The sequence below is a fragment of the Curcuma longa genome, chromosome 21 (assembly GCF_044706935.1).
Source record: "Curcuma longa cultivar G26 ecotype Majalengka, Jawa Barat chromosome 21, ITB_CL_G26_1.1, whole genome shotgun sequence".
Lineage (NCBI taxonomy): Eukaryota > Viridiplantae > Streptophyta > Magnoliopsida > Zingiberales > Zingiberaceae > Curcuma > Curcuma longa.
Window position 1 is genome coordinate 3,783,398 of NC_133881.1, and position 26,962 is coordinate 3,810,359.

General features: G+C 36.0%; 1 protein-coding gene across 6 annotated transcripts; it reads right to left on the reverse strand.

The window, feature by feature from the left end:
- Positions 1-200: 200 nt before the first annotated feature.
- On the reverse strand, positions 201-26,049 carry LOC141815283 (protein THALLO). Of its 6 annotated transcripts, XM_074703212.1 has the most exons (22): positions 25,660-26,049; positions 25,177-25,234; positions 23,932-24,032; positions 22,569-22,787; positions 22,256-22,384; positions 22,125-22,172; positions 22,001-22,047; positions 15,916-16,051; positions 11,532-11,680; positions 11,263-11,418; positions 10,977-11,110; positions 6,551-6,635; positions 5,417-5,596; positions 5,149-5,292; positions 5,023-5,085; positions 4,793-4,935; positions 4,550-4,679; positions 1,101-1,369; positions 945-1,005; positions 794-862; positions 567-713; positions 201-475 (listed from the first exon to the last, which is right to left on the reverse strand). In XM_074703212.1, exons 5-21 carry the CDS (start codon positions 22,365-22,367, stop codon positions 582-584), a joined length of 2,058 nt encoding a protein of 685 aa, XP_074559313.1. In that variant the 5' UTR covers positions 22,368-22,384; positions 22,569-22,787; positions 23,932-24,032; positions 25,177-25,234; positions 25,660-26,049; the 3' UTR covers positions 201-475; positions 567-581. The 6 variants fall into 6 exon arrangements, with proteins under 6 accessions (XP_074559313.1, XP_074559310.1, XP_074559311.1 ...); XM_074703209.1 differs by having other exon boundaries at positions 201-713; positions 23,967-24,032; XM_074703210.1 differs by having other exon boundaries at positions 201-713; positions 23,955-24,032.
- Positions 26,050-26,962: the final 913 nt, after the last annotated feature.

Sequence of the window (26,962 nt, forward strand, 5' to 3'; positions counted from 1 at the left end):
TTTTATTATATCTATTTATATTTTTAAAGTATTTTTTATAATATATATCATATTTTTATATATTTAAAAATTAAAAATTTATGAGGCTTACGCCCGACGCATCAGGGCTTTCGCCCCGTGTGGGCGGATGGTAAACGCCTCGCCCAACGCCTTCGCCTTTTAAAACACTGTCTGAAAGTTAATAATCAATAGCCACTTGATTTATTGTTCGTATGGGACTGCATTAAAAATTAAATTGAAAAAAATACCTATAAAAATTAGTATGTTCAGAATGAAATCAAGCATAACCAAGGCACTAAACCTCTATTTTTCTTCCCCTTACATGTAACTGAACGCAACACTGCCCTTTCTCAAGTGCAACAAACCTCAGAACAAACTAACATTCCTGGGAAATGCTTCGAAAGATGCATATCATTTTTCACAAAAATGTTTATCGTGCAGTATTCAAGTCTTCTTTCACATGCCTCTGCCTTGCCTGCAGGTGGAAAAATAAGATTACAAATTCGATACTCCAAGACTCAACAGAGAGATAGGCCTGTTAGCACCGGCAAGAGATGGCACATAACTGCAAATTCGCATTCTCAACTTTTGAACCTAATACTCCGGCTAACGTTCATGTTGATTCCAGTCGATTCTCCACCGTATGGACCACTCTGCTTCCTAATTTCACGCACCTGCCCTTTTCTCCTTTGAAGTTGCTTTTCGTGTTTATGCTGCAACAACGAAGGCATTAAGCCTGGATACTATATACAAAAGAACTTTATCCTTTATACCCATTACAACTAAGAATTACCCTGTATTTCTTCCGGGGATTTTTGTTGAGCTTCTTCCGCGAACGAGTTAGCCCTCTATTCTTCTCCATCTGCGACGCAAAAAGTATGCGTAAACTCGACAAATTATTTCAAAGAAAATGTGAGATATTTCTAAGAGCATGCAGAACACACCTGATATGTGATATGTCTCTTACCATCAGCATCGGCTTCAGCAAGTGGAACATCTGGTTTCCTGTGTAATGTTCGAAAATTAAAATGGGAATTACCGGAGAGCACTTTTTTCCCCCCAATGAACTCATAGAACTTTCAGTTTTCTTTCAATCCTACCGTGCATATTTTTCCGCTTTAACCATGAGCTTTTCAACCCTTTGCCTTTTTACCTCTTTATAAAATTCATCCTCTGACTCCTGTGATTCATCTGCTTCTTGGACATTAGTGTCATCCATGGACCCCCCATCAGAAACTCCATATTCATCCGGGGCCAGATCTTTGTCATCTATAGCTCCTGCCTTTGCAAGAACTTGCAGTTCACGTTGCCTACGCCTTTCACCAATATCATCTCTTTTTGGCAAGTCGTCATCGCCACCAGAGATAATCTAGAAAAAGAGCTCTTAAAATAAGCTGATAATAATTACAGCTTAAAAGGTATATAGATCCAAAGGTAAATAATCTCCATACTAAAAAAAAGAGGTGAAAGGAGGAAAGAGATAAGAAAAAGAAAAGACAGTTATATAGGTCTATGTTGGCTTCCTTCTGGAAAATTACAATTTTGGAATCATACAAACTTTAAAAAAGAATATTATCTTAATTTTAGCACACTAAAAGGTGTTGAGTGTTGACATGAAATGATAGTCGTCGACTTAATTAGCACAATGACAGAAGACACTGTCTTAGTATCATGTAATATCGAGTTTCAATAGTTTATCAAATGATACATTTCGACCATTCTGTTCGACACAGTACGAGATTTCATTAATTCAAACCACCCATCAACTTGCCTACACTTTTCATGTTAGACTAAGTTTGCAGCTTAGCTCCACCTTTTGTTTTAGACTAAGTTTGTCGACCAAAGCTGATCCTATTTTTCAATTTCTCAGTGACTCCATTAATAGTTGAATGAAATTGAAGAAAATATATTTTAGATGACTAGGAATAAAATTTGATTGCTGCCGGTAGTATTAATCGGTTAGCAAGCTTATTTCAGTCTCAGTATAAGAAAATTCCAAGAGTCGCGGAAACTAGAAAAATGAAAAAGGTTAAAATAGGAAGAAAGTGAGCAAGGAAGCTTCATGTTTAGGAATGTCACTTGTCACACTCTTCCCCTCAGGGTTAAATTGAAATTTAAAAACAACTTTGAAGCAAAATTAAATCTTTAAAGCTAGAAACAAAGATTATGGAAGGCCACCAGTAAACACAAAACAGTGTTCATAAGGATTAAAGGTATTCATAAAATGTATATAAACTTAAAAATAATAATAAGAAGTTATCAAACCATAAGCTATAACTTATTTATTCACAATAAAAACACTATATAGAAAATATTGTTACGAATAATAATAAGATATGCACAGTTAAAAATTAAAATACGTTGGTTAAATATGCTTAAGATATACCTAATTGGTAACTTTGATAAAAATAGATCAAATATCCTAATAAACAAACAATTAAATCAGTATTATTAAGACATATGGTGTTAATATTATACAAATCTCTAAACTACTTCAGTCTCATAGATTAAATAATATTTTTTCTCTTTGATGAATTTTTGTGTTACGTTTCAACATACGTGTTACCAAAACTTGCATCAGTTGCTGCCACCTCGGAATCTTTTTGTCTCATTACTGATGGTGCTTGAATCCACCCTACCATTTACTTTATTGTTTATAATCTAACCTCACACAAACACAATGCAACCAGTGCAATCAACTCAAGACGTCTGATAGACTCTTCATTTACTCCCTCTGTGTACAATATAGTATAATGGCAACCCCAACACTTTCAAGTTGGCATTCAATATTCTTATTTAGAAGTCGACATGCCAAGACACTTAGATCTAACACCTACATCAGATACTTGTAGACAGGTCTAAGAAAGATAGCTAGAGACTTAAAATTTCCTTCTTGCAATACTTCAAGCTGCCATGATGAACTAGGCCAGACGAAGCCAACTTTTGGCTAATATTAATCCAACTAAAATTTTTTGCTTTCAAAGAAAATATGACCCAAAATTAGCATATACCCAACCAATTATGCAAAATATGATCCAGCCAACACCTAATATCAAGTGGATATCAAGGATTAAGTATCAGCATAAGACAGCACAACATGACATCTTCCAACTCTCTACCAGCATTCAAAACAAAAACTATCAGATCTATCAAATATAACCAATTTTAAGACACCACTCTGATACACTTAAGTTCCCCAAAATTTACTACAACTACCGCCACTTCTAGTACTGCTTTCTTGGTAAAATCCAAGACTTCAGGGATTACTTGGTTCAAGTGCATCTTTATATATGACAGGTAAATCTAAATTGTTTATCTTTTCCATCTGTTTCTATTGTTGATGGTTTTCATATTCCAATCTAAGGACAAGACTCTTTTTGTACCCCTCATTATTCTTAGGTGATTCTTTACATTCCAATATATGCAATCAACTTTTACTAGCTTTTATATTTCACAAGGGTGCATAGACACCTCAGTGGCATGATATTGCAAAATGTAAGGATTGATATCTACTTGATTGCACTTGTTAAAATGTTTTATATGCATGTACCAAAGTAATATTACAAAAATAAGTTTCTTATTTAATGCTACCTAATTAATCATTCTTTTGCACTCAATAGTAAAATACTCATTCCACATTTTTATCCTAAATAAATTATTTTTCCTTTGCTACCAAGCAGTTTTGGTTGTTTATCCTCTGTTTATATTATTAGATCTGAACAAGACAAATTTAGCCCTCTGTTCATTTTATCATTCCAAGTAATCTTGACTGGGCACCCAAAAGAGTTATAGGCATTATGATGCAAATTTTCTTCATTCTTCTGTGTTTTCTGGTGTCATATTCTTGATTTTCTTCCATCATCTTCTAAAACTATACCAATTCCACCAAAACCCACATTGACATCGTCACTAGTATAACTAGTATAATGAACCCAAGAAGACATCTTCGGAGTAGCAACATCTGCAACCTCAATAGCAGATCATCAGACATTGACTTACCAATTCCTCCTGGAAGGTAAGCATACTTCTCCTGGGCATCATATAGCTAATATGCACTTAGGCAGAACGATGCGTTCGGGCAGTCCAAGCCTAATGAGAATAGGGCCAACAAGAACCCATTAGGAATCTAATTTTGGGTTAATAGTTCATGAAGTCCTCAAAGCCCAAAACTTAATTTCTTACTAACCATTATTTACTTTATCGTTTCAATTAACTTAATTACAAACGTTAAAGCTGGCATTATCTCTATCTTCAGTATTTGCCCTAGTTTCTCTTTTCCTAGGACTCCTTTAAGTGGTGAGTTAAACCATCTTAGTTTCATAACTCTTGGAAAGATTACTTAAGTGGTGAACTAAACCAAAATTGTTAACCTTGAGTGATAGGGAATTGGGAATGTGAATGCTGACTTGGTAATTTATTCGTAGTACTTGAACTAATCTTGGAAACTAATCAACAAAACAACTCTAAAGCAAAAGCTGTAACATAAATCAACATGCCACAATGACAAACATGAAGAATCAAGATTATTTTAGATTTAAGTAAGCCATACCTTTGTCTTGCTGGATTTATTTCCAAATAACTGAGAAGGTTTCCGCAACTTTGATGAAGTAGAACTGCTCTTGGAATTAACCGATATTTGCTGCACATCATCATCAAAATCTACCAATACTCCATGATATCTGTTAAGAAATAAAAATTTCTTCATTCCACACAATATTCAATGCAGAAGTTTGATTGAAGCTAACAAGACAAAAGGGAGTAGACATGTCTTGTCTAGAAAAACCTAGCTTACTTGTTAACAGCCTTCTGATCACCATTTTGAACATTTTCGGGTTTTGACTTTGTTAAATTATAAATACCTTTCTGCTTCAGCTTTTCTTCTAGATTTGCTCTTACTTTCAGCATTTCCAAACTTTGAATGCTAAATTTAGCATGCTGGTTCATGATTATGTGGTGTTAGTACACTGAGTACATTGCCAATTCAAATTATCAAAACAAGCTTATCAAGTTGTTCGTTAAAACCTTTTCTGGGTGATTAGGGTTGATTTTTTTAGCATCCTCTGATGAGTTATGTTTATCAGAATCCTGCATTTTTATAAAAGAATAAGAAATAATAAGAACGTGATGTTTAACCAATACAAATTATACTTTATTTGGTTCTGGTGAATAGCTATGTTTTCCAGTTTTGTCTTCTAATGGTACATGTCCTATAAGCACATTGTCTGAGCTGATTGATGTAGCATTTACAAGCTTCTCTAACTCTGAAGGAAGGTTGGCATCAACCAACTTAACCTGTTGAAAAAATTGGTATGATATAATAAATAATTAAGAAAGATGAAATGTAACCAGCAATGAATAAACAAAAAAAGGCAATTTATAATTTGAACATATACTTGAAAAAAAAATAGAAATGCACCTTCTCTAACAGGTGCTTGATCTCAACTATTCGTGAAACTACTGGATGATAACGAATAGAATGCCCCTCTGACTTGAGAAGAAGATAATAACTTATTGTCTGGCAATAGACCAACAATAAAGCATGTTTTACCTCCACAAAATGCATTCCTCCTCTACGTCTGTCGGTCCTTTGCCCAAACTGCATGTATGCCAAAGAAAAAGAAACATAATCCCAGTGTATTTATATCCAAAAAAACATTGCTTTAAGTATTAAAACAGCAAAACCAGAAAATAGAGCAAGTATTAACAGAAGTTCTTATATTACAAAAACAGACAAATTATTGTTCCTAAAAAAGAATCACAAGACAAACAAGTTAAAACTCTGTGCAGATGCAAGTACAAAAAATTGATCCATTGGTATATGACCAAGAGATCATTTTGTAATTTGTAGCACCACACAGTGATTTGTCCTTAACACCATGCTAGGTTGAAAATTTGACTCTAGCACCATATTGACCAAAAACATCAAAGGTTAGTGCTCCTTGTTGGTGCAGTATCAGTGTTGCTAAAACATAGTTAATAATCTATTAGTTTGATAAGAATGTACCATTAGATGAGCACTATATGGTAGGATGTACAAGTAAAACCCTGGCACCATGTCATTTAAATGTCTATAGGTTACAGCAATAAATCAAATTTCATTGTGTGCCAGTCGGAATGAGCCAAAGTTTTCTTTCCACCCACCAATAAGAATGCGAGAAGGCATGATATGGATGTTGCAAGAACAATGAGCAGCCATCGTCCTCCGCAAGCAAAAAAGGATACCAGGGTTCTGGGGTTCTTCCTCTTCCTAAGACTGTTAAAGATGACTACATATCGTGGTTATCCTGCTCTACTGGTTATGTGATAATCATGGTAATTATCCTGCTCTACTGGTTATGGATATTTTAGTCCCTACACATTGCCCAACTTCCAAATATCACATTCGATTGAACTTATTTGTTGCGGTAATTACTTTTACTTTGCAGTGTTACTCAATTATTGAGGACTGTCATGGAAGAAACTGAAAAAGGTTAAGTATTGCAAGAATGGTATATGACAAGAACTCTTATGTTGGAGCTATTGCAAAAAAGAAGTATAACCAAGTGTTTACCTTGAGAAGGGCAGGTTTCAGTTTTTGAACTTCATCAAGAGTTTCATTTAATTCAGAAAGCAAACCAACCAATTCTGGAGCAGAACTGCAAAGAACAAATTTCAAATTACACACATCGAAAACAATCGCATCACAAAAAAAATGCTAACATGTTAAAGATATTCAACTGGGCAATGCCACTTATATTTTGATATATTCAACTTGGTCTATGGAAGTGCATTAGAATGATATGGTGTTCTTTCCCACATTTGGATAAAGTGATTTGGATTCCACAATCTAAAACTTAGAATGAGAATCTCATCTCTAACAAATATATTTAGTTTAAATTCATAAATTAGTGCGTAGAAAAAAAATAGTTATGTTAATTGATTTAATAGAGAACTTGGATGACCATATCAACCCAACCAAGCAAACTAAGTTGACCTGGCTATTCCAATCGATTGACTTAAATGATTGGACCATGTGAACAAACTAATTTGACCCAACTAGTTAACCAAACAGACCGAACAAAGCATACTTAGCAAACCACAATGGTTTAGCCAAACAAGACAGACTGGATCAATAACCAATTAAGCAATCTCAATTCATGGGGTGGACAAAGTGAGGTGAACTAAGTCACATCAATGGACTCAACATGACAAACAGGGCAGCTCAACCATCCAAGCGCACTAAATCAGGCGATGTTGTCTACTACAGCGAGTGAAATGCATTGACCCAATTAGGCAAATTGAGCCAAGTTGACTAACTCGATCAGGCAAATAAACTTGAACACACTAATTCTATCTAGAGAACTAAGATGCTCAACTAGTCAAATGGCAAGGTCGATTTTTCAACTCTATTAAACAATTGCGACCTTCCAATATCTAGAGCATGGTAGGCAAAATTGAAACCAGTATCAGGATAAGGTAATTCAAAGACTTAAGTTTCAGCCAACAAATTCAATTCAAAGACATGTCCGTAGTATCAGTAGGATCACGAAAATTAAACTAATATTGAAAACAAGGTATGTATGAGGTAATAAAAGATGAAATTGCAGTGGTGTATTAATTGCTGTTAAATGAATAATGACACATTATATAATACAAGTTTGTTAAATGAGAATATATAATTTTTCTGTATAATTAGCAGCATACAATAATTGAAAAATCAATTATTAATATTTCTAACTATACTAGAAGTTCATGCTATAAATAATTGAATATTGAATTCATGATTTATTTAAACAAATAGATATTAGTTATATACATACATAAAAAGTTATTTGTACATACATACATATAATTAATATTTGTACATTTATTAGTTATGCACGTACATATATAGTTATAGATACACAAGTACACACAAATAATTACTAAAAAAATTTATACAAGTATTTAATTGGATATTAATAATAATGGTAGTTACTAATCAATAACATTATAAATAGGCTAAATTGTACAGACAGAGAAATTGGTGGGTTTTGTTATATGAAAATGATAAAGTAATACTAGAAGTTCATACTATAAATAATTGAATATTAAATTCATGATTTATTTAGAGGTTTTGTAATATGAAAATGATAAAGTAATACTAGAAGTTCATGCTATAAATAATTGAATATTAAATTCATGATTTATTTAGACAAATAGATATTAGTTATATACATACATAAAAAGTTATTTGTACATACATACATATAATTAATATTTGTACATTTATTAGTTATGCACAAACATATATAGTTATAGATGCACAAGTACGCACAAATAGTTACTAAAAAAATTGTACAAGTATTTACTTGGATATTCAATGCCTACATGATATTTAATAATAATGGTAGTTACTAATCAATAACATTATAAATAGGCTAAATTTTACAGACAGAGAACTTGGTGGGTTTTGTAATATGAAAATGATAAAGTAATAATTATATGTATTTATTCTCTACTGTATTTGTAATTCACAAACTGTCTTGAAAGAATATTACCTATTAAATGTTAAGTATTGCTATGCATTAATTATTGTGACCATAGTTATTAAACCGAGATCAGACCAGCCAGTCCAAACAGAAACAAATGAGCCTGGGTACCTCTCCAGGCTGCTTCCATAATCAGATTAGATAAGCAATTGAACCAGCCAAAGGATCAGTTAAATCAACCAATTTTTGTAAAAAATGCTAACCACGCATTTTTGACAAAATTGGTCAAGCCATGTAGAATTTTAAAGATCTTAAATACCCTTTATATAACAAAATAGCTTTGAGCAATTGTAATTGGCAATTTTGCCTCAATGGACTCAAGCTTAGAGGCTGGGATTGAGTTGTGGAGATGAAGATCCAAGGAGCTTGTGAACTTGAGAGCTAGTTGGTATGTGTAACTACAATGGAGCTCATGGAGAAGCTTGGTAAATTTAAGCGATGATGGCTACGATCGAGGTGCTGCTGAGATTGCGTTGTTGCACTAAGAGCTCAAGAAGGAGCTCAATGGACTCAAGGACCTAAGTTCTAAAGATGTGAAAACTGTAAGTTATTATGAGACTATAATTTTAGGGTTTCATTATTGTAACAATGTTATGTCTGCTTACGTAGTAGGTGAGCTATCTAGGTTTTGCTTGTTGAAGCGGCATAAGTGTTCCCAAGTATTGTAATCAACTGGCTCAAGTCTTGGACCTTAAATCAACTACAGAAGTAATTTAACTTACAGTGATTTACTAGAAGGGAATTGCCTGTGCATTAAATTAGACGGTTTTGTTCATTGGGAAATCCACTAAGCAATCCACGAACCCCCTAGCAGTCACCTAGCAAAAGAGTTATTGGCATCCAATGGTTATTTGTGTGATATTCAAAATGTGTTTGTTGGAGCTTTTCTATATAAGTTCTTAAGAGAGCTTTTGGACACTAAACATTAACAAAATACTTCTAATTTTCATGTGCCAATCATCAACAAATGCCCAAAAGAATCCGAGAGCTTCAATAAGTATTATAAGGCTTCCACCCTCAAACTCATAGTAATTTACTCTCTTTGCATTCATTTCATATCCTAAGGAAATGTGAAAACAGCTTGTGAAATCCAAAGGTTGAGTCAAAGAATTATCTTCAAAGCCAGGTCATGAAGTTACCAATGGACTATAAAGGCTTACCACATTACCTTATTCCATAGGGTGGTAATAGCGGATATTATGGGTGTGACATATTGAACGTGCTATAGGAAGTAGGAATCTAGTAACAGTATAAAATCATCGTGTTTACACCGTGATTTACAAGTGCTTTATTTCCATTGCTAATTTATCAGGCATACCAATCAATCACCAGTGAGACACTCACTCTACTAATCATTTGTGTTGTTTGTGTTTTTGTATAAGGAATTTGTAATTTGATTATGTCACTATTCAGCCCCGTACAATTTAGAACAACTCAGTTGAATCAAGCTCAACATGTAGTAATTCAATTCTAATCCAGAAATCAAGCATCATCAAGAAACTCGACAAGTTGATAATGAAAATAGGCCTAGATTTACTAGAAGGGGCTAGATTTGGAAAAATAGATGTTACTTCGAAAAAAGCAAGTATTATGACCATTGATCAGTTCGAATAAGAGCATCTTTTCAGACTCTAATTGAAACCTAAAATATATCACCAAACTCTTGATCTAAAAGCAGCTATTGCATAGTGTTGTGAGTAACACCAATGTTTGAAGCTGGCCAAGGAGATCTACCTTCAACTTAAGGATGATTGGAGTGATTGGTCAATAGAGAATGCATTGAACAAGGGTTGCTACTCTACTATGAGGAATCTAAACAAGTGAAAACAGCACATGAGCAGCGACACTAGTCAGAGTTGTATTACAAACAAGTATTAAGGTTATTATAATATTAATATACAAAATAAAAGAATTAATTGTAATTAGACTAAGAATAGACATTATCGATAATAAATATTATTTGATTAATATTAATTAGATTACTATTTATATAGAATAATACAAACTTAATAAATATAATATTGATATCATTCCCAATTGTTATTATTCATATTACTAATACCAATTACTTGTAGTAAAAACTAATTTAACATAAAAAAAAAATATTTTATTTTCTGACATATTAAATTTACTTTTCTTGATCCCATTTTTGATGCAAGTGATAGCAAAGCTTTGGAATGTCATACATTGATAGTGATGCTAATTTTGACAACCATGTTCGATGCTCATTCCACTGTACAAAAGTAAATGCTAATTTTGACAACCATGTTCCATAGTCATTCCACTGTACAAAAGTAATCTAAATACATGTCCATATCATTCAATTTTTTTGAGGGTTGCAGAGTATCAGATTCATATAATTTTAAGAGTTGCAGAGTATCAGATTCATATAACATAAGTTTTTCTCAAATAGTAGCTCATATTAGAAAGATTGGCAGATTTAGACTGGAAAATGAAAGAAGATACCTATGTACGATATCCATCTGCTCCTCTTTTGACAAAGAAGCAATGTCTTTCTTAATTTCCTCACAACTTATAAACGGATCATTTTCCTCAATGCCAGATTTCATTAAAGCTGCCTTTCCAACAAAATCCTCCTGCTAATGAAGTTTTTCTCTTATAGAAGAATATTTTATGAAAAAGGGAGTAAGTTTGAAATTTTTGAGGATTCACTCTGAAAAATTCATACTATCCTGGTGATTAAATAACTACAAAAAAAAATCAGTACCAAAGCAAAAGAAGTAAATCTAACCTGGAATGTTTTATTCTGTTTATCATAATTAGTATTATCTTGTTCATAATTTTCTAGGCCAAAATCTTCCATCAAAAGGGATTTTGCCTTCTCTCTCTGAATCTTCAATACCTCAGCCTCCTCCTCTATAGGAAAATCTTCATCACTTGATTGAAGCTGCAGTCACAAATCAATAGATAGCACAACATGAAAAGAGCCTAAGTAACAAATCTATACAATACTATAGATTGGTGGAGAACAGAAAATCAGAGTGACCAAACGTTCACTACCTCATAGTCAACATTATCAGCACTATAATATAAGTTCTTCCATCTACCCCATACAGCTTTTCTTTGATCTTCGTTTTCTTCAGGATCATCCATCTCATCAACATCATCGCCTCCAAACTTAAGCCTTAGATATCTTGCTTGTCTTTCAACTGGAATAAGATTAAAGATGATGAGTATTTTTCTATTGTTACAATGAATGCAGAGAAATCATACAAAAAAAAGAAGTAGACCATATGAAACAACTTTCTTCAGCAAAAGTGGAATCTGCCATCCCAGCGGCCCCACACAGTCGGCCCCACGACCATCTGTGAGGAGGTAAATCGAAAAGCTGCAATTGGCCACGACGGAGGAGGGCATTGTCTCGACTTTGCCGAGATTCGACCCATGTCCACTTCAGCAACTCTGCTCCGTCGTAACCAACTCAACTTTCACATGAACACTTAGTTGCAAAATAAATTTATATGCATGTCTCAACATATATGCAAGATTAGAAGAAAGATTAATACTACTTAGTGAAAAATAGAATAGAGAAGAATAAACAACTATATTGGCTGTTTATTCTTTAGGATTTTTTATAAATTTTTGCCACTGTGATTGCAGGATTACAACTCAAACCATGGGATCATCCAGAATCTGCTACCAACTTTATATGATTGTCAATTTTGTGATTCAAACCATAGGAATCTTGAATTTTAAGAACCTACACCAATACCTTCTTCTAAGATAGGGCAATCTTCAAAACCAGACAATGAGCTATGGGTCCTGTTTTTGATGGGTCTGCTCTATCTTCTCTAATGAAGTGAAAAAGATATTGTAAAGAGTTGGTGGTTGGTGGTTGGTTGGTTGTTGACCAAACAAAAATTCTTTACCTGGGCAAAAAAAAAAAGAAAGAGAAGGTAGGTTTTGAGAATCCAATCAAGCCTCTTCCTAGACTGACTAGACGGCTGGCATTGAAGTAAAAAAAACAGCTTGGTGCTTGAAGCTCCCGCCAATGCGGGATCCTGAGAAAGGGCTGGACCACATTGATTCTAATGTACACAACCTTACCTTACATTGCAAAAAGTTGTTTCCACAACTCAAACCTATGACCACAAGGTCATACAACAACAATTTTACCATTACGCCAAAGCTTTCCGTCAGACTGGCACTGAAGTAACCATCAAAAATAGAGAAGAGAATATTGACTTTCGCAATTCAATCAAGCCTCTTCCTAGACTGACTAAATTGATACTAAACTAATTGACAAAAATAGAGTAATCACTTATTATACTTCAATGTAGATTCCAACAACATTAAGAACTTGAGCAACTGACCAGAAAAGCTCTATGCACAACATGACTTCACAGCAACTTTTCTGATTTGCATCACTAAAAAAGCAAAGGCGGCAATACTAACCCACCAAGAAATGTCAATATCACTCCCTTTAGATCAACAGGAAAGCTTGAAAAATGTTTGTAACTCGATAGAGTCAAGTTAAAATTTGTTGAACCAAGAGGTCAAGATAAACTAAGGGCTTAGAAGGTTGCTCATAGAGCAAGAAAAAATCATGGTCATAATGGGTCGAGTTGCATTCAAAGCGGTCAACTTAGTTGATGGTCCAATGGCATAGAGACCTCGAACAAGGTGAACCAAAAGGCAAGTGACGGCATAGAGAAAGGTTGGAGACTTAGTGCTAAGGGACCAAAGGTCTAGCAAGATGAAGTAAAGGGCAAGAAGCATTGATGGCATCAAACACTTAAAGAAATGTGAGTTATCTGAGAGACTACACGAGAGAATGTAATAGGCTGTATTCCTGGCTAAATCCTACCTAGCAGTTTGTACGACTACAAAAGAATGAATTTCAGGTTGTAATCAACATTTGAACTTGATTTGGGAGCTTCAAGCAATTTTAGTTAACTAGAGGTTATTTTCAATCAAGTGCAATGATGAGTTGATTTAAGAGTCAACTGTATATGCGCTACTCCGATACAGAAATGTTTTTTTGGCTTTAAACACATGAAGAAAGAACTTAGTCAATTGAAGATATTGAGTTGACAAGGTAGTCCATTGTTCAAAAACAAATGTCTTCTATTATGTTCAAGTCAATTGGAGAGGCCTTCAAATGACTAGAAATCTACCATTGGAGGATAAACTTGTTATCATAGATATTAAAATTGAATACAAATGATTTGAGTTGATCGAAAGTTTAAGAATCGACTAGAGAAGTTCTAATTTACTAGCAAACTATTTGTTGGCAGATAAGCTTGTTAGCTTTAGCATTTGAGACGAGTAAACTTGGTTTGCATTGAGTCAATTGAATGTTAAAGCAATCGACTGCACTAGTGTTTGAGTCATATGGCAACTAATCGTTGGATGATAAGAATTTCATATTTGCCTTTGAGTAGACTCAAATCATCAATTAAAGTTGAGCACCAATATCCATTTGAGCAACCTTATCTACAAATTTGAGGGTGGATTTTGCATATAAAGGGGTACAAGAAGACCTCAAAGAATAAGAACTATTACATCTTCTTTAATACTCTTTGTCCCTAGACGCTTCCAAAACTTCCAAGACCACAAAATCAAATTAGCTTTAGCTCTTGTAAGATATCTTACAACTTTTGCTCTCCTTTTATTTTTCTCTTATTATATCAACTATAGAGAAAAGAGGAGTGTTTTTCACTTTTTAAGCAATAGTATTCATCTTATATATCTTATATCAAGAGTAACCATTTTTATGAGACTTTCAGTGCTTCTTGTAAAGAAGAGTTTTATAGTGAATTTTCAAATAGTGATTCACCAAACTTATCTGAACACCACACAAGGGACTAAACCGCCTTAAATTTTCTTTTTGAAATTGCTCTTGATTGCCCTTTTATTATTTGCTTAGTGTTTACATTCTCATATTCTAACTAACAAACATAAATATTTGATGGTCAAAAATTTGCTTTAGCCTTACTCTTACAAGAGAATGGAATTTTAATTTTCAAGTTATTTACTATACAAACTACTTGTCTAGTTATGTCATTTGACCCAACAAATCCTCCTACATTACCAAATATATTTCATATTACCTAATATGTTGTATTTTATTTTCATACAAAAAATCTTCCCTAATATAAAGTATGCCTTAGCAAATGAATATTAGATCTTATTTTCTTGCCCTGCTTTAAGAAATTAAATTTTTAATATTTTAATTAAGATGATGATTACCCTTATTTCTCAAGATTCACATCCACAATTCATCTTCTTCGCAGGTTAATTTCTTATTCATGCAATGGCGCACCTAGGATGGCATAAATTGCAATAGTTAGACATCAACTAGTTCAATTCTCGTCTTTTGTACCCTCTCATATGCTAGAATCTTCTATCCATTGATTTGCTTTTTTTTTTCTTGTATTGTTTTTTGAAGTTTTACACTAAAGACTATTTGAGATGAGTTGAATATGATTAGATAAAGAGAATCATTTGATTACAACATAAAATCATGATGTGAAGCTCCTTGAACTTCTTGATAGAAAATCCTTCCTAGAGAAATTATTGGATACCTAAAATCATAGATTTAGACATCATCTTGTTTTGAGTGGTTGAAATGTCATGTTCCACCAATAAACCAAAATTGGCTAAGTCTAGCATATCTCCTGCATTAAACTGTTTCATCTGATGTGATACTGATTGAAATAGAGAAAGTACTGAATGGATCTGATGCAAGCAAGTCTTGATACCAGTGAATAAAGATGAAGGACGAAGGATATGGGAGAAGGAAGATGTCTGATGTAGCCATTGCCCAATCAAGATAGAAAGTAGATAAGATGGGTGTTCATGCAAAGATGATGTGGGAAGACAAGGATCAAAGAGGAAGAATTGTGAGATAGCATCAGTGTCATGGAGGAGAAAGGTGAGTGGAATTATAATTAATGAGTGGGGACAATAGAATGAGGTGGCATGGGGGACAATAGAGTGAGGTAACATAGATGAGTGGAGATTTTTTATTCAACACATTATCTAGTTGCTCCTGTATTAGAAGAAACATACAAGGTACAAATAGAGTAAACAAATAAAACATCTAAATCATTTTGGCATTCTGAAGCATTCAGCACAACAGAGGTACTATAACTCCAATACACCAGTGTGAAATAATAATTAAATCCTTGCCTAAATTACCATACATATTGTCATGTTGCACTGCTCATCTATTCACTATATTGTGATTTTAATTATGCTACATGGTACAAGAATATGAACAAAGTTTTCAATGTTTGTAATAGTATAAAATAAAGTAAGGCATATAATATGATATAATTATTAGGAAATTTTATGAAAAGCAAATTGTAGGAAGAAATTTTAAATTAAGTTGCATTTGGAAACTGAATAAGATCTCAATAAAATTATATGTCATACTTACTTTTATCAGCAAAATCTTTCTCTTTAATGCTATAACTAGGCCCATCAAATTCCTCGTCATCGTCATCGTCATCGTCATCGTCATCGTCATCGTCATCGTCAGTATCATCCTCCTCTATCTCAGCATCTTCACTACCCTAAACATCAGTAGAAGAACAAGGCTTAAATAAATAAATCAACATAAGAGGATAGATACAGAAATGAGAGTTGAATAATTACTAGCATAAAATATGCAGTTGCATGCACATACATATTGCTTACAATTAAAAAAAAAATCATAATAGCACCCCTCTTTTTCACTCATATCAAAGCAGTGCACATCTTTGAAAAAATGAACCACCCAATTTGTATCATCTACCTAGTATTGCCTTATTGAACTGATTTAAACAATGATTTGAAATCTTGTACCATCCTAGCAAAATGGTATCGTTCCAATAAATCACCGAAACTCAATACCACTCGACACCAAGGTTTAAAATTTCAAGTTTGTAGTTTCGATCTTTGACTGGAAAGATATAGTTCCAATATCGCGTCGATGCTCTGATGCATGGTGATAGCAACAGACTAGAGGTTAAAAAAGGAAGGAAATAAAGCAAAGGAAGAAGACATTGTCTATGTTGAGTGGTATCGACTTTCAATAATTTACCGAAATGTTATGTTCCGACCGTTTCACTGGCATGATACAAGATTTAAAACATTGCTCAACACAAACATTGTTTCTTTCCTATGTTTCATTTCCTTCCTTCTTCAACATCAATCCATTATCGGCACCATGTATCAAAATATCATGCATTCCCATAAAAAATCGAAACTTCGACATGGCTCGAGATTTTGAACCTTGGTTTAAATCAATTTTGGATGAAAAGAAAAAAAACTCAAACCAATCATCTCCTGTCCTACCCAACTTCATCTCTTCCTCTACTACCACATCACCTCTCCACTAGCATCTTCTAAGTCGCTGCATCAAAACCATCTCCTTCTTAATCTCTTCCTATCCTCCTCAAGGTCCTTGCCACTTGGCACTCCCCTTCTCAATGTCACCTCTATTGTCAAGCTTCTACTCTCCCATCCTTAGGGCCCCCCCTTCCCACCTGCCAAAACTCCTTAAGTTTCTCTTAACCTCCAAGACTCACTCAAGTATGTTATTATGAATTTCCAATCAAAATGAAGAGTTTGACTAAACTATTCTTGTACCTTGTTAGAATATTTAGAAATAAATATTCTATTTTTTTTATATAGAATAAGTCGTGTAGAATAGGTCCCTATATCAATGTATAAATAGGGGTTTGGCTCAATAATAAAGTAAGTTATTCCATAATATTTTACATGGTATCAGAGCGATTAGGTTTAGGTTTAAGTTTATCCGCCAAACCCTAAACCAATCCACATCCCTTCTCTCTCTACGCCGCTGTCCTCGGCGTCCCTTTCCTCTCTCTGTGCGCCGCTGTCCTCGGCGTCTCCAGCATCGAGCCGTCTCATCGTGATTTCCCATACGCGCCCGTGACTCGCGATCGTGACTCCGTCCGGCTCGCGATTTCGGCATCTCCAGCATCGAGCCGTCTCATCGCGATTTCCCATACGCGCCCGCGACTCGCGATCGTGACTCCGTCCGGCTCGCGATTTCCCTACGGCTCGCGACTTCGCCGACGGACGCCAACGAAAAACTCGCAAAAGGAGGCAGACGCTGCAAGCGCTGAGGGAAGAGCATCAGAGCGAGTTCGTCTGCTCCACCATCTACCGCCGCCGCAACTCCTCTTTCGTCTGCCGCCGCCGAAACTTCTGAGGTTCGAATCGCGACCTTTGACGCACGCGATCGGCCCTATTTCCAGATCCCGAGCCCGATCACAGCAACCCTCGTCTCGTTTGGAGACGGAACGCCATAGCCGCACCAAGCAGAGGAAGCTCCGGCGCCGTTAGTTCTCCTCTCCCGTGAGCAGCCGTGAGCAGAGGAACCGGGTTCACGTGGGGCGAGTAGAAACAGTGCGCTAGTGCGCCTCTGTTCAGTGCGTCCTCCTCTATCTATCGTGTCCTCCTCTGTTCAGCTCGTGGGGGGCTAGTTCTGTCTCACGTGAAGCAGGAAGAGTCTCTTTGAATAGGTGGCAACAAACAGCAAGGATTGTCTCTTTTCTCCATGGCGGCCTCTAATACTCCGAAAGCGGACGTCTCAATTTTTATCAATCACATCACTGCACCGCTTTCTTCCGAACTATTGGATGGTAAGAATTATTCCTCTTGGAGCTCTCACATTGAACTTTGGCTTGTTGGACAGGGTTATGAGACACATCTCACCCAAGTCGAAGAAGATATTCAAGCTGCCGAACGTCCTCTGTGGAAAAAGGTTGATGCTCAGTTGTGTTGTATTATCCGAGCCACCATTCATCCATCTCTTAAGGATGTCTTCCGCACTCACAAGACTTGCAAAGCTGTTTGGACACAAGCTCAACAACTTTTTACAAATACTTCTCGGCGACTCTATCAAGTTTGTGAAGATCTCATGACTATTCTCAGTGCTCATCAGATTAAGGATTCTATGTCAACTTATCTGGGTTCAGTATCTAGACTTCTTTGTGACTTCAATGAATTGTTTCCACCTGCGGCCACTCCTGTTGCATAACTTGAAAATCGGAAGAAATTTTTTATGTCTCTGGCTTTATATGGTTTGCCCACAGACTACTCTCATGTCCGTGATCAAATCCTGGATAATCCCACAGAGGCTACTATGGACAGTACCTGGGCAACTCTCCTTCGTGTCCCTGCCAAAGTCTCGACGTTGCCTCCTTCTAGTCATGTTGACTCATCGGTCTTGGTCTCTCGAAATAACAATAGACCACCACCTCGTAAGAATGGCAAAGGGCGTCCTTGGTGTGATCATTGTCGCCGATCAGGACACACAATTGATAATGTTGGAATCTACATGGTCGACCTCCTCATGCTGCACAGATTGTTCAGAGTTCTGTCACTTCTTCAGCTTCTACTTCACAGTTACCACCAGATCCAACCCCACCGCCTTCCTATGACGACTTTCTGAAGTGGTATGAGGATCGAAAGACTTCTGATTCCCCTGCTACCGTTGCACTCACTGGTAATTCCTTTGCTGGCATATCTCACACTTCGAGTTCTTGGGTTCTCGATTCCGGGGCCACCGATCATATCACTGGTAATAAATCTATGTTTTCTTCTCTTTCTACTTCTGGTTATTTACCCTTTGTCACCATGGCAAATGGTTCTCAAACTCAGTACCAAGGTATTGGTATTGTTCATCCTTCTCCATCTCTTTCTATCCATAATGTTCTTTATGTTCCCGGTGCTCCCTTTAATTTATTATCAATCAGTCAACTTACTCGGTCTCTTGATTGTATCATCTCGTTTACTAAATCTTCTGTTTCCTTACAGGACCGGAGTACGAGGAAGATGATTGGTTCGGATGTGAGTCTCATGGCCTATATCAGCTTCAACAGTCTTCTCTTGTTGGTTCAGCGGCAACATCTCCACTTCTTATTCATGCTCAGTTGGAAAATCCTAGCTTTGATAAGTTGAAGCAATTACATCCTGGTCTTTCTCACTTAAAATCTTTGTCTTGTGAGTCATGTCAATTAGGAAAGCATATTCATAGTTCTTTTTCTCCTCGCACTGTGAATCGGGCTACGTCCCCCTTTGCTTTGATCCATTCCGATGTTTGGGGTCCGAGTCGTGTTTCCTCTACATTCGGATCACGATATTTTGTTACTTTTATAGATGATTTTTCTCGTTGTACTTGGTTATATCTGATGAAGGAACGTTCAGAGTTATTTTCTCTTTTTCAATCCTTTTTCTATGAAATTAAAACTCAATTTGGTATCTCTCTTCGAAATTTGCAGAGTGATAATGCACGTGAGTATTTATCTATTCCATTTCAGACTTTTTTGGCATCTCATGGTGTATTACATCGGACGTCTTGTCCTCATACCCCTCAACAGAATGGCGTTGCTAAACGCAAAAATCGCCATCTTGTTGAGACCACCCGAACTCTTCTTCTCCATTCTCATGTTCCTCTCCAATTTTGGGGTGACGTTGTCCTTACTGCATGCTATCTCATCAATCGCATGCTTTCCTCCACTCTACAAGGTCAAATACCTCATCATGTTCTTTATCCTCATAAGTCTCTTCATCCTTTACCACCTAAGGTCTTTGGTTCTATATATTTTGCTCATGCTCTTGATCCTGGTGTTAGCAAACTCTGTCCCAGGTCTCATAAATGTGTCTTTCTTGGATACCCACGGTCTCAAAAAGGGTATAAGTGTTATTCTCCTACTCTCCGTCGGTACTTCATCTCTGCTGATGTCACATTCTTTGATTCTGTTCCATTTTTTGGGCCCAATGGATCTCTGTCACTGAGAGGTCCTCGAATTGACTACATATTTAACAAGCTGGGTACATATAATTTATATTCTCCAGCTTGAGGGGGAGTGTTAGAATATTTAGAAATAAATATTCTATTAAATATTCTGTTTTTTTATATAGAATAAGTCGTGTAGAATAGGTCCCTATATCAATGTATAAATAGGGGTTTGGCTCAATAATAAAGTAAGTTATTCCATAATATTTTACATACCTGATCATTATCAAGGGGGAATACCATATAAATTTTTTCTAAAATTGTTATTTGTAAAAGAGAATTTGTTTGGAGAAAATGTATGTTTGGCAATTCCATAAGGAAAGATGATTTAAGGATTATGTTTGGCATTTGTCTAATATTTTTGTTTAAATAATTTTTCATTAGGAATTTATTGTTATATTTTATTAGAAATGACTATAGATCATTTCTTGCGCATCATTGTTGGTTTAATTCCAATGCAATGGCACTTGCAAACGTGCTCTTAATACCAAAATTATTGTTTCAGATAGAAGACTGATGATTTGAGCAATCAATAGGGAAAAGGAACAATTTCTTAATAAATTGTTTAATTTTCACTGTGCAGTTGTTAGTGGTAAATTCAATGTTGTTAGCTTTTGAATGTGTTCTTATAACATGCTTGTTGTATGTAGAAGATTTGTGATAAATACCCTCTATAGGGAAAGAAACAATTTTATGTCAAATTGTCCAATTGTAATTGTTTGCTATTTTAGATGTAAAGAATGGATAGCTCGTTTATATTGTTCTTGTAGCATGGTTGTTACTTGTGATAGAAGCTATTTTTCTCTCAATAAAAAGAATGAACAATTTCATAAGAAGCCATCTAATTGTAACAGTTGGCCATGTCAAAGTTCAGATCCACAGATCCCTCCTTATTATGCCTTGAATGTGATGTTGTAACAGTGGTGTTGTTGTAATGAAGGATGGTAATCTTAGCCCTCAACATTAAAAATAAATAGTCTAGCATGAAACTATTCAAATATTCATCTTAACACTTTAATAATAGTAATAATAGATATTATTTTCTAAACACTTTTCTTTAAAAAAACATAGTTGTTTGTGATGAATAATCGGTGGTTTTGGCCCATAGAATGAAATAACAAACGAAAGGGATGGAGATAGGGAAGAGGGCAAAGAGTGGAAGGACTGGGAGGTGGAAATGAATAGACATGTGATGAAACAGTGAGATTTGCAAACAATAGAGAGCTTGAAGAAGACCCAATGGTGGAGGAGATGGCATTGATGGGGAGAGGATTGAGAAAGAGCTTGAGGGGGAGAGGGCTTTAATGCAGATGGACGTGAGGAGAAGATGGCCATGAAAAGGGGGCACAGATGACTAGTTAAGGATATTTTTTTGTAACTATAATTGATTTAAACCGACCAAATAAGGGCATAATAGAAGATGACAATCTAGGGAATGCTCCTTCGGTAATTTTAAAAGAATAATACCTCTATGATATTCATGAAAAAAAAAAAGAGAAGCTCTTATGATTTTTGCCAAATCAACAATAAAAGATTAAATAATTGAATTTATATTTGTATAATTATTGTTAAATAGTGAAAACCAAAAGCACTTGGGAGTATATAAGATTTAATGGTTAAGGAACATACAATTCGTCAATAAGTCTACAAATATAAACACACAAAAAAAGTAGATAAAAATTCTAGTATCAATTCTGTATATACTTCTCACCTCAAACTCAAATACAGGCTCCACTAAATCTTCATCCTCTGATTCACCTACCCATGCAACAAATAAACTTCAGGAATTTCAAAGAATCCATGCTGGAAGGAATTATAATCATATCAAATCTCACCATGATCGTCATCGACATCAAAGGGAATGATATCCCGCTGCTTATGAACTGCAAGTTTGAGATAACTCAGATTATTACAAAATGTCATACGAGAAAAGCTAAAAGATGTCAGGCAAAATATTAGTTCTTACATTCATCAATCTCATCATCGATGCAAGTGTCTCTTAAGGCATCCTTGTCCCTTGAGTGAATTTTGCTTCCGCTTATTGCCTCTTTTCTTGGTCTCTTGGTTCCTTTTCCCATGACCCAAATTGCCTAAACTGAATACATTAGACAAAATGAAATCAAAAAAATTAGCAAATGAAATCAAATCAGGAAAAAAAAAAAGGGAAGCAATTTTCACGAACAAGACGTTTAGGCTGCCAACGACATCTTAGCCACGACGAAAAGCAAAACAAAGAGAAAGGGAAGAAATAGATCGTTGGAGTGCAAGGACTCGCCTACCTCCGGAGAAGTGAAAAGTGAAGCACGGCGCCGATCTTAGCTTCTGAAACCCTAGATTGCTGATCGAAAGAGCTTTCTCTTTGATATTGGCAGTGTGATTCCCCCGGGGCACGGCAAGAAGCTCAGGGGCACGGCGGCTGATTCTCGGCGTCGAGGGTTCGATTCTCCAGCAGCGCCTTTATCGGACGCCTCGAAAACCCGGTGTGCTGGGCTGCCAGGCTGCATGCGGGCCGACTCGTTTCTTAGTGGGTCGGACCGTATCTCTCGAATTTAATAAAAAAATATGGGCCGTATAATTTTGATGAGATTTATCAAACTAAATTTACAATACACTACTCAAATAAGAGGCGAATTACAGCTTTGCCATGATTTATTTATTTAAAGATTAAATTAGATTTGTTTAAATAATTTAATTTAATTTAAATTCAAAGATTAACTATACATGTGTGATTACACTTATACCCTTGGTTCGATATAACTAGACCGAACCGAATCAAAAATTTTCCGGTTCGATTTGGTTGAATTGTGAACCACTGCCTTGTCAAAGCGGTCTGAAATTACAGTATAAAATTACAGAAGTTGCATAACTTAATTATATTTGTTGTTGTGACTCAGCAACAATCAAAATGTGAACTTATACATAATCCAGTAGGCCCTTCTAAGAAGTAACTGAATGAAGCAAATAAGTTATTACAATTTATTATAATGTATGGACCACAGTAATCCAACCAATGATTGATGAAATCTGATCAAATGAAACTTCAACAAAATGCAAAATCTTGTATTGCAACACTAGACACTGAGACCTTGAGCATTTAAGACATAGCAAAGTTAGATATTTAATTCAGGATGTAAAGAGACTAAAGTATAAAGATCCCTTATTTGTGAGGATAGATCAATAGGCCACACAGACAGATCTTCAGCTTCCCATTGCATCTCTGTGCAATAGGAAATTGATTACCCAAAAAGATAATTTTGCATAAAGTTTATTGGAGAAGTTTACGAGGGGATAAGACCCATGCAATGGTCCCTAAGTAGTTGACACTTATACGGATTGATAATGAACCTGACGATGATGATTATTAAATCTCTATGCTAAAATTTTAAATTGTGTATTTTATAAATTTTATGATCGTGATCTTGAAGATGGTAATGTCACGACCCGGAGGTGTCGTTCCCGCCTTCGGGAGGTACCTCACTCGGTGACAAAATAGTAAAGGAACCATTACAATAACAAAGATATATCATAAAAGAACCATCCATAGTTTTATTAGATAAACTAAAATGAGACTGAGTTCGTACAACCATTTATTAAGTCTAGGGACAACCACTTGTACTTATAAAGAAAAGAAATTGACATAACCTATCAACAAAAGTAAGACAAACCGAACGTAGTACGTCAAAGTCTCTGAGCAACTCTAACACAAACTGGACCAGGGTAGTATTAGATATGTGCCTGCAAATCTGGAAGCCAAATAATGTAGAAGTTAGCCAAAGGCTAAGTGGGTAATCAGAAAGGATGTGCATGAATGTAATCTTAATTAAGAAGCAAAGGAATTAGAGTGGATCATAAATTCATATTGTCACTTTCAGTTCTTGTACAGTTCTCCATTGGTACATAATATAATATCTGTATACATATATATATATATATACCTCTATTTATCATTCTCTTCATTTATGATCATATAAAAGTCAAGTAATATTATTATTATTTATCATCACCATTAATATCAATATGCTCAATTATTATGGACGGTATACACAGTTATATTTAATTAAAAAGTGCATAGCACGAGCCGATAACATCAGAGTATAGCAGTAACTCATATGTATGTAAGCTAATAGCCTCCTCAGAATATACTGTCGCATACGTTATCAAACGTACGGGCTTTCTCTCTAGCCCTCACCGGTGGAAGACAAAGTAAACACTGACCGTGGCCTCTGCTCTACCACAATAATATGTGATCGGTCAGTGCTCTGGACCGAGGGCTACATCACGCCACCACTCCTCAGGTGTACGGTCCAGTACTCTGGTAAAACTCTGGTATAAAGCTAGGCTCTTAATTAACACCTCTTAATCTTTATTGTTTTCTCTTATCTCATTTCTTGTTATATCTCTTTTTCATCGATTATTATCAGTATTATATTCTCAGTAGGTGTATTCATCATTTGGTCTAAACGACCACTCAAATTAAGTTATCTCTTATTTACTCGTGTAGATATCACAATCATGTTTACAATTAAAGATGAGTATCAACAGATAAAAGCTAAGTATCCATAGACTAAGGTATAGACAGCAAGAACTAAAATAGAGCAAGCAATGTAAAGATAGTTATCAACAGACAGAGCAAGTCAGAGTATCTATTAAAATTTGAAAACACCCTTTCCCATTTTTAATTACCCCCCAGATGAAACCCATGTGTGAACAGGAAGTAAGTCCATTATTTTTACCCTTTTATGATTTAATTTATTTAACCCTGTTTAAGTATTTTACTTATCACTTTATTTCCCTTTTTGAAAATAGGTGTACAGTTATGCATAATCCATTTTATTCTATTTATTCATGCACAAAGATATATAAAGTCAAAGGACAGAAGGTACCCACTTCGTATCGACTAAGCTCCGAGTGTCAGCAGATCAGCGTGCTCCACTCGAACCAGTATCTACACATAATATATCAAGAATGACTCAGTTCTCTAACCGGTGATCGAATATTTGTAACAATACATAGACTAATACACATGTGAGCCTCAATCATAACCACTACTGCATCAAGACGTATGAGACTAATTACTCTTACCCTTTGAACTGGATCATAGGTAAATCATGCTTAATTTGCATAACACAGATAAGATATAATTCATATCTAGACCTTTGGTAAGCTATAGGTTACCTACACTCCAAACTAACCTACTGTATATATAGCTTCCACTTTTCTAAAATTGCAGATATTCCAAAACTTATAAAACACGGTGAATAATGGCATCATAGGGGGAGATAGGTTGTGTTTCACCATTCACTAAGGGAAACAAGCATAGAACCTAGTTGTGAATTCTGTTTTAATGAGAAATAACGAAATCATGGTTACCTGCTCCTCTTTGCTAAAGGGGGAAAAGCTTGCTGTGGTGAAGGGAAAGGAAAAGGAGGCGCACAGTGGAGGTGATGCTGTGAGAAAAAGAAAGGAGGTGTACGAGGGCGGTGGTTGACGATCGCAGCAGGAGTGGTGTCGCGGCACGGCAGAGGCGTCGCGGCCGGCGGCGTTCACGGCGAGCTTGGATCGTCCAGGGAAGGTGGCGTTGGTCTTCTCCAAGCAGCGGCGGAGGGTTAACCGGTGGCGGCGGCGGCGAGCGAAACAGGGAGAATAAGAAGAAAGGAAGGAGAGGAGGCGGCGCGGCGGCGTCTTCGGCGGCACAGGCAGCGGCCAAGACGAAGGGCGGCGCGCGGCGTGGGAGAGGCGACGTCGTGATTAGGGCAGAAGGGGTGGTCGCGTGGGAGAGGCGGCGTTCGGGTCGCAAGGGTTTCGCTCTCGACTCCTTTAAACCCTCCGCACTGCCTTTCCGAAAAAGTCGCGAGATCACTTTTCCTTTTTTTTTTTTTTTACCGATTATAACAGGTAATCTTACAATAAATAAAAATCCGATGCGAATAACCAAGATCAAGCATGATAAATTCCTTTTTGAAACAATTTATCAAATATAAGATGCGAGACGCAGAAAAAAAAAAAGATTGAAATCAAAAAAATTAATACATAATCAAAAGAAATAAGATCAGAAAAACAGAAGCAAGCTCTCCATAGGCCACTCCCACGGTTTGATTCCTCCGGGATGCGTCTCACTGGGTTTAATGCCTGGGGCGTGGCAGTCGGCTGTGTTGGTCGAGCACGTGGATCCCAATTTGGTAATGAGCTGAAATGTAGGTGCCAGTGAATCATCTTGATTTATCTTCGCTGGCCGGTGGGACTCTAATTGAAGGCCGTGGGACAGGGCCGGTCAGCCAAGGGGACTAGTTGGTGTCAAATGCCCAGATACCCCTTGTAAATCTGAAAAAAAAAAAAAAACAGAAGCAATTTTCACCAAGTCAGCAGGCATAACGAAGACATTTCGGACTCAAACAAACGCTGTCTGTCAACCACATCTTAGCCACAACGAGGGGCAAAACAAAGAGACAGGGACGAAATCGATCGACGGGAGGCAGGGAATCGCCTACCTTCGGATGTGTGAAGTGCGGGGCCGAGCTGAGGTTTTAGGGTTTAGGGTTCTGAAACCCTAGATTGCTATGGAACGCATTATATATAGTGCGTCCAATGAGATCTGGACGCCTCTGATCGAAAGAGCTTTCTCTTTGATTCAATCTTGGCCGTATGATTTTGGTGAGATCTGATCAAACTAAAT

Bases quoted from the DNA above. Each gene is read 5' to 3' on its own strand.
- LOC141815283 (XM_074703211.1), bottom strand. From the start codon at position 22,367: ATGGGAAAAGGAACCAAGAGACCAAGAAAAGAGGCAATAAGCGGAAGC. The intron at 22,173-22,255 runs GTAAGAACTAAT...TCAAACTTGCAG, and splicing joins CGATGATGAGATTGATGAAT to TTCATAAGCAGCGGGATATC. The intron at 4,936-5,022 runs GTTTTAACGAAC...ATCATGAACCAG, and splicing joins ACCCTAATCACCCAGAAAAG to CATGCTAAATTTAGCATTCA.